At 38.7% G+C, this 13,469-nt stretch overlaps 1 protein-coding gene across 4 annotated transcripts in view; it reads right to left on the reverse strand.

The window, feature by feature from the left end:
• Positions 1-1,770: 1,770 nt before the first annotated feature.
• The window catches only part of LOC118406708 (epidermal growth factor receptor kinase substrate 8-like protein 3), a 28,085-nt gene continuing 16,386 nt past the window's right edge, over positions 1,771-13,469 (reverse strand). For 3 of the 4 annotated variants that reach the window (XM_035806970.1, XM_035806971.1, XM_035806968.1), the window contains exons 3-8: positions 13,196-13,277; positions 12,523-12,767; positions 11,392-11,422; positions 10,125-10,222; positions 7,717-7,778; positions 1,771-2,009 (exon numbers count right to left, since the gene is read on the reverse strand). In XM_035806970.1, the coding sequence (XP_035662863.1) occupies positions 1,822-2,009; positions 7,717-7,778; positions 10,125-10,222; positions 11,392-11,422; positions 12,523-12,767; positions 13,196-13,277 (706 nt within the window). In that variant the 3' untranslated portion in view covers positions 1,771-1,821. The remainder of the gene's footprint in view (positions 2,010-7,716; positions 7,779-10,124; positions 10,223-11,391; positions 11,423-12,522; positions 12,768-13,195; positions 13,278-13,469) is intronic. The other variant, XM_035806969.1, reaches the window with a different exon arrangement.

Genomic DNA, 13,469 nt, shown 5'->3' on the forward strand with positions numbered 1-13,469 from the left:
AAATTATACAACATTTGCCAATATTCTGACTCATGGTACTGACTCAAAATATCAAGACATCCATTCCAATCTGTAGCTTAAGCACTGTACATCTTTTACCAAAATTGTAATATTGGCAATATAAATAGAGCACGTACCTATCAGATATGCATGTATACATGTTCTGTTACATTCTGGGCGACAATAAATACAGCAAATCTTAACAAGTACCTTCGGTTATTGATAATATATCTGATAATAGATCAATGTAACAGAACTCCAAGCAAAGGTTCGGCAACGGCTGTTTTGATGTGTTTAAGACGATTTGTAGGGCTTTTTAAAATTTATTTTGTGTTTATATATTTCTTCATGCCCTTTTCTTTTTGTTGCTGGTTGACATGAAGAAAGTCGAGACAATATAGCATAGAAAGCCTGACAACAACGCCGAAAAATACGTCAAAACAGCCGTAGCCAAACATCTGCTTGGAAAGCATTAGCGCAGACAACTTCTTGTATGATTGAGGATCGGAGTACCCTGGAGGCCATCGGGATCGGGCAGCTAGGGTAGCGATAACTCCTTCGGGCTTAAACTCCCCCGGAGTGCTAATGTGAGATTGTCGGGCTGACTGCCTTGGCTCCCCGAACAAAACTTGCTAACAAACCTCGCTAGCTACCCGGTCCTGTCTGGCTCCCAGGGTAGGATCGGAGGTCCGGTAGGTTGGTATGTCAGGGTAGAAAAGCACAACCTGGTATGGTATGAAACACAGTAGTTGTGGCCTGTTCTGGGACAGCTCTAAGCTTGTCCTACCTTATGAAGCTGGAGACACCACGTGTTGATATCTACACACTTACTGTAGATTACATGATGCATGTTAGTCTACAAGCTTTTGAGAAAAATTTGTTCAATTTTTCAAAGATAAATGTTCTGTTGGTTTATATTTACAACAAGGCACACGTGTATCAACTCTGATTCCAACATGCAAATACATTTGAATACGTAGCATGAAGGGAGCAGACAAACTAGAAAACCGTGATTTTTCCACTTTTTGTTTGTAACCATTTCTTATCGTTTCTTGGTAGAAAAGAAACATTATCTCTTGCATTTGCTGAATCTCCAAACCGACCAATATGGCCACAATTTACAATATTTTGATACTCTGATAATGAATATTAGAAATTACAAGAATTTGCTATCTAGATAACCTGTACAGCCTTTAGAGAACTTATGTAACAATGCACACTTTTTGGTTTGTGTTACAAAACAATCGATGTACAAGCTAAGAATAGTCGTACCACCATCAAATGATGTGTACTCAGGATTGACATCAAAGATTTACAATAATATGTCATTTGCAGCTCTCTTCATATATCACAGTAATGACTACATGTACTAAGCAATATAAAATTTGCATATTACCAATATTCATTTACATACGTGTCATTTACTCCAGGAACCATTTGCTTGTCTGATGTTGTAGAATGTGGGCAGAAAAATGCAGCAAAAATGCTCGTACGAGGTTGCTAAGATTTGTCCCCTTCAACTGTTAGAGACATCTAATAACTTCTTTACTTTTTTCATTGTTGTTAAAATCCTGACTTCAAAAGATTAGCACGATTGCCATTTAACTTAAATGTATTCACCACTCAATCACTGAGTGATAAACACGATCTATACTGATTGTCTGTTAGGTTAAAAGGGAAAATTTAGACAACGTACAAAATCTAAAAGCAGTCTTCCAAAAGTCATTGATAACACTTGCCGTTCAATCAATAAAATAATTTCTCTTTTTCTGGTCATGAAGACTTAAACCAATAAAATGCTTTTTTTTTCTGGTCAGTTCATCACCCCGCTATGAGGTTGTACAATCTGGCACCCTCCTCTGGACAAACGATTTCCATCTCCCTCTTGGTCAGTCCGTGGAGGCGGTCAGCGTCCAGACCCTGGAAGGCATCGATACTGGACCTGCTGAAGCCGTGTTTCTTCATCCACTTCGCCACTTCTTTTGCTGAATAACTCTTATCCAGCGCTGCTGTAAAGAAAGTATTAGAAAGAAGTTTCAGTTCCAGTCCTTGTAATTAAAACGATTGTATCATTTTACCAGAAGTACTTTGAACTTTGAACTTTATTTATTTGCTTTAAGACAACAAATGTCCATAGCAATATCATAATAATAATAATAATAATCATCTGGTGTATTTTGCCAGCCAGTAGGTACCCAGTATGAGTAATGAGGCTGTTTAACGTGGTCGAGGCACCTCCTCGAGCACGGGACCCCCGTTTTACGTCCCTCCCGGAAGACGATTTCGTGGAAACTTCGTGAGGCTACAGCAATCCGGACGTCCTTGGTTGGTCCCCCATCCAAGCACTGTCCGGACCGTCGCGTTGCTTAACTTCCGAGATCGAGGGATCGGGTGACCAACGCGCCACGCGGCCGTAGCATATATCATAAACATAAAATATAACAATCACAATGAAAAAGAAACCATAAGAGTAACAATATTAAAAGTACCATAATGACAGACGGAAACAACATGAGAAACAATAATAAAAACAATATATACAACAACAACGCACATAAAGGCAAACAATCACGGAGCCCTCATCAGCTGCTTTTCTCTAACAACAGTTGCTAACTGGATAAATTTTGCCAATTGTCTGGAGATGTGTGAAGTAGGGCAGTTTATTATTTCAATGAACTTGTGCGGGTTTGGGTGTTTGGAATAGTAAGGTGGAATATACCTTTTTCTCAGTGCATTCAAAAACGGGCATTCTAAAACAAAATGGTATTCGTCTTCTACCAGGTCAAGAGAACACAACTGGCACACTCTTTCCCGTTTGTCCGTTTTTGTGTGTCTACCCTTTTCTATGTTAAGCTGATGCGCTGAACATCTTATTCGCGCTATCGCTTTTGCTTGTTCGGAGTTATTTAGCAATTTTAGGTAGTTTTCAGCCGAGAAACCGCTCTTTATCATACTGTAGGTAGTAAGACGGCTACTGGTGGAGATTTCGTTTTTCCAAAGTGTAATAGCCTGAATCTCTATTCGTTTCTTGAAAATTTCAATGAATGCGTTTTTATCACCTATGCTTTGGTTGTACCATGCTTCCCTTAATCCTAGACTGAACAATAAATCACGCACGTTACTTATCCAATTTCCCCTGCCTACATTATCTAGTTCATACAACATTGTATAACGTTTCTTTGAGTACCTATTGTCATTCATTTCTAGTAATTTCAACCAAAACTTTATAATTCTAATTTTTCTCAGGACACTGAGGGGGTGTCTCCCGAGTTCACCCCTCACTGCCGCATTAGGTGTGGACTGCCCGACCCCTAGATAAGACTTACAAAATTTATTGTGTAGTACTTCCAGTTGATTGGCACTATGGAAACCCCATAGTTCACAGCAATACATCATAATTGGAAGAATAAGAGTGTCGAACATTTTAAACATCAAATCTGGAGACAACGTACCAAACTTGGCAATATTCTTTTTCATTATGAACAAGGCCTTGGACGCCTGTCCAGCTAACGTTTCCTGCGCCCTAAACCATCTGCCACTTGAAGATACGGTTATCCCTAGATATTTATACGTATTCACCACTTCTACCCTGCTTCCTGCATAGAACCACTTTTCACTTTTCCGCAATTTACCTCCCTTTCTAAAGACCATGACCTTCGTCTTCGCCAGATTTACTGCTAATTTCCATCTATCGCAATAGGAATTAAGGGCATTCAAAACCCGCTGTAGGCCCACCACTGAGTCTGAGCAAAGTGCGAGATCATCTGCAAACATTAGACTTAAAATTTCAGTATCACCAACCTGAATTCCTCTACATCCATTCTGTTCCAGATGATTATCTAAGTCGCTTATATAAAATGCAAATAAAAAAGGGGATAGAATACATCCCTGTCTTACCCCCCTATGGCAACTGAAGGTCTCACTCAATTCTTCTTTGACTCTAACACAAGATTTTACATCCTCGTATACTGCTTGAATTATACAGGAAATCTTCTTACTTATACCTCCCCGTACTAGCTTAAACCACATGTGTGCTCGATGAATACTGTCAAATGCTTTAGAAAAGTCGACGAATGCGACGTAGAAGCGTCCTTTTGGTCTTGTTAGGTACTTTTGTGTTAAAGCGTTTAAGCAGAACAGGTTATCCATTACCCCATAATTCTTCCTAAAACCCATTTGAGATTCAGTAAGCTTCTCTTCTTCCTGCATCCAGTTGTTTATCCGTTTTTCTAGTACTGACAGGAAAATCTTACCGAAGACTGAAAGTAAAGTTATACTTCTGTAGTTATTCACTTTGTCCTTCAATCCTGATTTGAACAGTGGGTGTATTATACCGACAGTCCATTTCTTTGGAAAAACACCTAAGTCAAAACACTTGTTGAATAATGTTTTAAGATAAGGCGATAAAATCGAAATGCTCTCACGAAAGAATTCTGGTATCAGTTTATCTAAGCCTGGTGATTTTCCCGGTTTTAGATTCCTAACGCAGTGGATGATCTCTTCCTCCGTTATTTCCTTATCCAGATTGTCATTAGCATAACCCGTGTCGTGTGAAAAACTCTCTAGCGGTTCCGAGAAGTTTATATCTTCCTCATCAGAACTACTTTCTACCCCTCCAGCATAGAGTTCCTCGAAAAAATTTGCAAATTCCTGGGCACTTATATTACCTATCGTACTTATCCTTTTGCTCCTTACAAGCGTCCAAAATTCTTTAGGGTCCCTGTGTAAATTTTTTAATTGTGTTCTAAGCTTCGCTGCGTGGGCTCTACGTTTTGCCTTGACCAAAGCTTTGTACTCCATCTTAGCTTGTTTAAAAACCTTCCAATTCTGTTCGCTTCGTTCCCGTCTATACTTATGTAGCCTTTTACTCGCTTCATGTTTAGTTCGTTTACAGTCCTTATCAAACCAGCATTTCTTGTTGGATACCGACTGTTTCCCTGACTTAACTGAGTTAGTAATTTTCATGCTCGCTGCCGCCGTTTCCAATGTTAGGCTGATTTTTTCGACAGCTAGATCTATTTCGTTTATTTCCAAGTCTGATTCTATTTCTCTCAAAAGCGTCTGTACAGTTTGCCCCTGCAGTGTGCTTCTAAACTCTTCTGCTCTGTCATGGTTCCACTTATAACGGGTTGATGAGATGGTGTCTGAGTCGGGACTGGCTTCTGTCTTGGGTGGAAGACGGTTTCCGGTCGGTATTGTAAAAACAAGTGGTAAATGGTCTGACTCTATTTTGGTTTCTACCCTAAAATCTGTAATCTTTTCAAGCATAGTATCTTTCACTAACAGATAGTCTACCACACTTTTTCCCGGACTTCCCTGTGTGGACTGTGTATGAGTTTGAAAACATGTAAAACTGCCTATATCTTTGTCGGCAAACAGCCGGCCATTCACAATCCTCAAATTTGTAGCCCTACATAAATTAATCAAGTTCAGTCCAAAACTGTTTATATGTGTATCTTGAGACGTCCTCTGGGGTATAGCTGAGTCAGATGGGTAATTTGTTGGGAGAGGGACGAACATATCATCATCATCTTTTTCATCAACATAGTCGTGTAAATTCCCAGTTCGTGCATTGAAATCTCCCATTATCATATAATCACAATCATCTAGTTTCGCAACGTACTGTGACAATTCAGTTTCTACAATTTGGAAAACGTCCTCTATCTCATGAGCGGGTGATCCCGCCGGAGAAACGTACACCGTACCGATCAATAAGCTCACCTCCGTTGAAGGAAGTCCTGTTTTTACGCGCACCAGATTATGTTGTTAGAGTTGCTGGGAAGGCAAGTAACCCCTTCTTTAATTTCTTCCCTGACATATAAGGCAATGCCCCCCGAATTTCTAATGGCTCTTTTACTTTTAATTCTGTTACTCGTATAAACAACAAAACCATCAACTGAGAAGTCGTCATTGTCGTTACCCCATGTCTCTTGTAGACCTACAATATCACATTCTTTTAGGAAGTTTTCAAAGTCTTCATCATGAAGTTTACTTTTGAGACCATGCACATTCCATGAGGTAACTTTGATATTTCTGTCATGATCAAATAAAGTTGTAGGTATTGTGTCCTGAGTCTTGTCACTACAAGAAGTAAAATCTGGTATTACAGTCTCTCTGCTAGTCTCAAGAGCCGTATCTGTTCCGCAGTTCTGTGTTTCCATCTGCTCGGCGGGATCCCTCGTCTGTGAAAATCCTGAGTTGACGTTGGTGGAATGCTCAAAGCGTCAGCATAGGATGTTCCTATACGCGTTCTCCCTTGTCGGTCACCTCTCAAATAGGCGATCATGTTCTTTGCGAGCAGAATTGTTCCACTCCTGTTGAGGTGTACGCCATCCGAGCTGAGATAGTGCGGACCGATGTTGTTGTTGTCTATGTACTGCCAGCCATTGTTCCTGCATACCTGCGCCACGCCCAGATTGATGCGGCATGTCCGTTCGCTATCCCCATTGGCTCTCCCAATTATTCCAGAGAGTGCAATCCTTGCCACACCTGCCTGTTGGAGTGTCGTTGCCAGGTGATGGGTTTTGTTGATGATTACGTGCTCTGGGTCATTGTTGTTGTTTGTGCCGGCGTGTACGATCACTGTGGAAGGTTTTTCTTCTTGCAAGATTTTACGCGCCGGAGCAAGCAATTCTTCGATTCGAGCACCGCGATGGGTGAAACACTTGACATTGTTAAATCTTGACAGTTTATTTCCCTTCAAGTGTTTAATCATAGAGTCGCCTAAGATGACAACTTTTCCTGGGCCCTTGGCGTTGTAAAATCTAGACAAATATTTGTATGGAGTAATTATTGTACGTGCAGTAATCTTACACCTAAGCAATGGCTACCTTCCCACAAGTTCATAGTAAGAATCTAAAACAACGTTTATGTTTCATATTTTGTTCTTTGTTTAAACGCATTAGCTATAAGTTAGAAACTCCATCTTAAGGCTTAGATAACTTTTTTGTCATGTATGATACGGTATCAACGATTTTTTATTTATCAATTTCTTATTGAGGGCCATTTTTTGGTAGATTTACAAAATGGGTGTTTATTTTCTTCATTGATGTTTGTTTATGCCAACTGAAACTTGGTTAGTTGTCTTTGTTTGTGCATCACCATTGCTTGTTTTTTGTTATTGAATAATAAGAGTTCGAGAAGTGAAGATTATATACGGCATGTTTCTTTGTAGTAGATGAACAACTTGTTAGAGTATCACCATTGTTGATGAGCACAAGGTTAAGAAAACAATGGGACTTGTCAAACGATAAAAATGAAGAGGAGAGTTTGTGTCATTCTTCTCGAAGTTCATTCACTTCAAGGGTCACAGGTGTTCATTAAATCTTTTTACATGATTGCTCCATTTGCATATCGCCCGAGGTATGACGCGCCAAGTGTTCGTTCGAATCAGTAAGCCTGAAGACCTAAAGGTCAGAGGTCAAGTAACCAAAAGGTCATATTTTCACAGCGTTTGTCTGAGAGTGCAGTTCGGCAATGGTTCTACAATTTTGGACTGTATGCGATGCCGAAATTATAGTCTTGCTTCCAAGGGATACATGGTTGCGACGGTTCAACGAAAGCTGCATCGCCATTTAACATCATTGAGTTGTATTCCGTGCCATCATCTTACACCTAAACAATGGCTACCTTCCCACAATTACATAGCTTGAATCCTAGACGTTCATGTTTCGTTTTTTTTTCTTGGTTTAACGCATAAATTGTAATGATACTTACAAGATCTGTTTTTGTGCTTCAAGTCTGCCACCACTGACTCAGGTGATTTATAGTGATTCCAGCTGCAAGGCAATAAGAAACAATGTTATATTTTTTGGTGGCAATGAACTTAATAATTGAAACATTGAATAGAACCACATTCATTTGCCCATGAAAATATTAGAAGATAACAAAAGAACCGAGAACATGAACCACAGTGGCAGGAGATGGTTAGCATGTTTGTATCAAGTGAATCCTTTTCACTTTTAAGGTCTCATTGATGAGTTTCTTCTTCCCATAGACTTCTATGTTATAATTCGTGGTTTAAATGGGCGCGTTTATAATGAAGCTACGTGATTTTTCATTCTGTGTCGAGCACATTTACCCTATATCGTGGGAAAAAATTGCCAACGTAAACTATACATAGGAACTTTTTTTATAGCAATTACAAACTACGATTAGTCAATCCCCACAAAAGGCACTTTTTCGCTGCTAGTGTACAACCGCACCACTCAGAACCCACGACTGTGTACCTCCGACCTAGCGCGCGGCTGCAAAACTTTACCTGCTAATTTCTTCAGTTACAAATAAGCTTTCACCAATCTAAAATTTTGAGATCAGTTCCGCTGGCTAAAAGGGAATTTCTCACCGCTAAAAACATGCGTCCGTGCAGCCGTTCATTTTTGGCTCGGATCTCTTTTAGTACCCACTCGCGGAGTAATACATCAATGAGACCTTAACGATGCCCTTCTTTTGCAATAGAGTTAATAATGGAATGTTGTAGATAAGCTGTACTACCACTACTATGAGATATTCAGATTTATCAAATCCAGTACAACAACAGATTTCAAGGGACTTGGTCCTAAGAAAGGTTTGCATGTATCTTTAGATACTACAACTCCCATCATTTAAAAAATAGGCAAATATATGAAAAATCCTATGGTATTCGAAAGAATTCCATAACTCATCATTAGCCCTACTTGACTGTAAAACTATATGGAAGACTTATGTTAGCTCTTATTGTTATAATGATTTCTATACCTCTACTTTGTACTTTATGCGATACGCGTAGTTGCTGCAATATATTGTATGGTGTACAATTGTCGTGCAATAAAGTTCTTTCATAATGGACCATGGAGGAATGCACATCGTGGGAGGTAAATATACAATCATCTTATTCGTGGTGGGTACGACATGGCACAACACTACTCATAAATGTAAAACATTCCTCGCCCACGAAATTCCGTTTAAAACACTCCAGTATATGTTTGTACAACCTACATAACCCCAGGGTAGGCTTTGTCTGTTTCAGCCATCAGTATCTCTAGTCATTGTCTGTACACACACTTACCATTATGTATAGAGACCTACTAATATCTGGCACACAGTAATGATTAAGCCCTGCTAATATGTCCCACCAGTATCCCCGTGGAAAAGGATATGGCTTGATCTTTCTACATTTTCTTGACAACAATGCAGAGATTATGAAGTTGTAAGCACAAGGCACCTAGTGTACAGTATAACAAGATGATTACACCTAATTAAAGCCGCATACGCGTACTTACAAGAAAAGTGACAAAGAATGATTATCATAATAGATAAGCAGATCAAAATTTGGTGCAATCTTCAAAGGTTTTCAAAAATTATACCCTTGCGACTGAAGCTACTAGCTTTTGGTACAGGGAACTACGTAACAGTGTGCTACTAGTAATTTGCTTACTGGAGATGCTTCTCTGTAAACAGACTTTCAGTAATGGTAACATACCACAGTTTGGGTGTGGTGTGACATGCACGCTAGCCTGTAATTATAGTGTTAAAGCCTGAATACTACAAAAACACAACTTTATGTTCTACAAACTTAAAACAAAGGGCACATTTCTTCGGGACTCTGCGTTTTATGGACATGTATTAAGTAATTGCTTCTATTTCATTACACTGTGAAAATGCAATAGTGGTATGAGTTTTAAACCACTGAAAGTAAATTGAAGGAAGGAAGAGTACAAATTCAACGCATAAGTTTGTACATGTTTTGTCGAAATGTAAATTTCACGTCTAAAGCTATATTCAGGTAAGTGTTAAATATAGTAAAGGTCCCCTTTCCACTAGACGGCGATCGCGCTGCGCTCTCACTGCGACCTAAATAAGATATTGTAACCTTCGCTTTCACACTGAGTATATCATACAAAATGTAGAAGTATGACTGAAAAGACAACAAAACACAGAAACTGAGAAAAGATTCGTTTCTTTTCCATAGAATTCGTTGAGAGATCTGTCAAATTTTAGGTCGCAGAAAGAGCACGGCGAGAGCGCCGTCCTAGTGGAAGGGGGGCATTAGCGAAGCACTAAGTGTAGGTCAACTGAACGAACTGTCTTTTGTACTGTGCACATATCAGGTGAATGCTAAATATGATGAAGCATATTTTACTTACTTTTCTCGTTTGGGTCTTGCCGCAGATTGTTTGTCAGTGTTTATCCAAACCGCTGTCCAAGAACTGTCTGTTGCAACACTGTCGGTGTCTGGCTCTCTCTGAATACATCAATAAAAAAGACAAAGCTTAACATCGTTTCAACAATATTCCTATTCAACAAGCAATAAATTGGACGAACAAAGGAGGCTGATCTCAAACTTTGTTGTTGCTCACAGATCTATTTCAATGTCACTAATTTTCTTTTGCTTGAGGCCACCTAAAATTTCTCGTCTCTCCGGATATAGTCATTAAAGTGTGAACGAGTCTACGTGCAGAAAAAAACTTACAGCTGGATCTATATCTACATATACATTGTTTGTTTTGCCACTTTTACCACTTAACTCGACTATACATATGCTCAAACTGTCTGAAATTGTACAGCCTCTCTTACCAAATTGCCAAGAAACTGTTCTATCAAACTCACAGAGGTCATTTTGAATTACAAAAGGTACTGATGAAGACCGTAGCTAGTGGAAATGATTACTGGGGGGTCACTGTTTGTCCTTTTGTTGTACCGACCGTTCATTCGTGTTTAAAGAAGAATGGTGGAACTTTAAGAAGCCAGAGGCACAATATGTCATAGGTTAACGTTGCAGAATATCTGAAGAATATAACTCATGACATGTTGCTGTCACACAACAGTGTGGTCATTGAACTGATGGTGATTCACGTATTAGAAATGGAAACATCCGTAGAGGTTTGACGTACATCAAAAAGCAGAAAAGGCTATCAAATTACAATATTTCTTAATTCTACTGCAGTCGTGACAATGTGAAAATATCTTAGGTTCATATCTTCTTATCTTTTACGGACAGTTTAGTCAGAAATGTCGACTCCAAAATGCCGATATTTCGCGTGATAACACAAAAGGCGGGGCAGGACGGTCTGACAACGTTAATTGGTGGCCCAAGGCATTTCACTGCTCAGGAATGCACATAAACACCTTGGCATCCTGTCTACGGACAGATCTATCTTTAACTTCTGATATCTATCTACATAGTGTGTACTTGTATACATGTAGAGATCACTACTGTAGTTTATACATGTAGATGCAACTACTGTTGTAGTGTATACATGTAGATGGCTAAGATGCCACTACATTCTTAAAGAAATTGACGTCTTACCAATCAATACAAATATGGGAAGGTATGGCGTGGATAGATATAGTAGCCAGCACACATTATTCACAGGAAACTAAGATATGTAGATTAAGATAAAAACTGCTTACCGCTTCAAATGTTTTAGGATCCACTTTCCATCTGAAATAACAAGAAAGCAACACGTTATCATGAAGTTCACTCATAGCTAGAAATTCATACCGATTTAAGTTGTCGATTTTCATTAATGACAGTAAGACAAACCGTGGATGAATGATTTGCAGAATTTCTATATGCTCCAGCACAAAAACACACCAGACGAGTTAGCAAACCCATTTACGTTTGGCTAAATCAAAATGGAGTGGATGGGTGGGTCTGTGAAATGTCAAACAAATATGATTTGACTGCATCTAAACGATGGCATGCGGCCTACATAAGAACATCAATGCAAAGTATATATTGACGGCTTATTACGTTCAATTATTTACTACAGGGACATACAAAGTGTTAATATTAAAGTAAACCTAAATAAAGCGCTAAACGATATTCATTTTTATCAGACTGGAGAGTGTCACTGATGACAGTGGACGCTACCTGAAATGTATGACTGCTTTTCTTATGTATAACTAATCAGTAGTTAGATTATAGTCTGTAAATATCAGTTTTATAACTTTTACGTACTTAAGTATGTCCATGTTTATGTCCAGAAGAATTAGCTACTTATGAATGCTAGCTATAAAATAATGGACATGGTAAAGTATCCAAGTATCGAAACCATGCTCGTGGTACCTTCTCAATCTTCTGTCTTCCTCGTTGTAAATAATTGTTGTATAACTCGTAATTTGCATGTCCATTTTCTATGTTCAGAGAGAATAGCTACTTTATATGTCCATTTTATATGTTCAGAAAGAATAGCTACTTTATATGTCCATTTTCTATGTTCAGAAAGAATAGCTATTTTATATGTCCATTTTCTATGTTCAGAAAGAACAGCTACTTTATATGTCCATTTTCTATGTTCAGAAAGAATAGCTACTTTATATGTCCATTTTCTATGTTCAGAAAGAATAGCTACTTTATATGTCCATTTTCTATGTTCAGAAAGAATAGCTACTTTATATGTCCATTTTATATATTCATGAAGAGTAGCTACTTTATATGTCCATTTTCTATGTTCATGAAGAGTAGCTACTTACAAATTTATGTAAGGTATACGTAGCTCATAGACTTAATGAAGTATCCAAGTATCCAAATCCAAGTACCTTCTCCATCTTCTGTCCTCCTCATCGTCTTCATCATCTAGTGAAAGTGACGCCAGGCTGTGTGTTGTTGAAGACTGCCGGCTGTAGTAGTCTGACCCTATCGTGCTAAACTTCTCCCCGAAGTTCTTGGTGACCGTGTGGACCCCCGTACTCTGGTCCTCCGATGACGTCTCGTCGTGATAGTCAAACAGAACGTCATCTTTGCTTCCTCTTCGCCTTGTTGGTCTTGGACTTGGTCTCTGTAACTTCAAATGAACAACAGTTTCAACCCCATTTGAAAGCAAACGGAAACGTTGACAGGTACTAAATGCTTGCTATTCTGGATAAACGTTGGATTAAATGGTTCACCTTCTTCCAACAGCACAAAAGATAAGGGGATAATTAAAAAGAATATTCTATGGAATAGAACATTTGTGGTTGTGATGGGGAGATTGTAAAAGTTCAAAATACTTACCATATGTAATATATACTATTTTACGAGTTAGGACAATTATTTTACATGGTGCAGTCAACTGGTAATTAGATATTGGCACGAGAGAGAGGTCATTATATTTACTTGCTTTGTATTTTTGGCTGTGTCAAGATTTCTGTAATTCACATATTATTAATAAGGTTTCCTGTTTTTGGTAAATAAAGGAAGATCCTGTATCAAGAACATAGCTCTTGATATTACCTGTGGAGTGGGTCTTTCTATCCTGTCGTTATAGTGCCACGGTGATGCATACATCTCCGGTTTATGTCCGACTGCGCCTTCACTGTAAAAAAAACGAGAAAATATGCTACATGTTATTTTCACATTTGTCTACAATTGTTGACAGCCGATACATCATTGTTGTCGGGTTTTATAGATATCTAATGGTGCAGTTTGTCATTGTTATGTTGTGAATATTTGATGTTATGTCACTTTTGACATGTTAAAAACACTTCTGGAACCTTAGGCAAAGGCG

The sequence above is a fragment of the Branchiostoma floridae genome, chromosome 19 (assembly GCF_000003815.2).
Source record: "Branchiostoma floridae strain S238N-H82 chromosome 19, Bfl_VNyyK, whole genome shotgun sequence".
Classification (NCBI taxonomy): Eukaryota; Metazoa; Chordata; class Leptocardii; order Amphioxiformes; family Branchiostomatidae; genus Branchiostoma; species Branchiostoma floridae.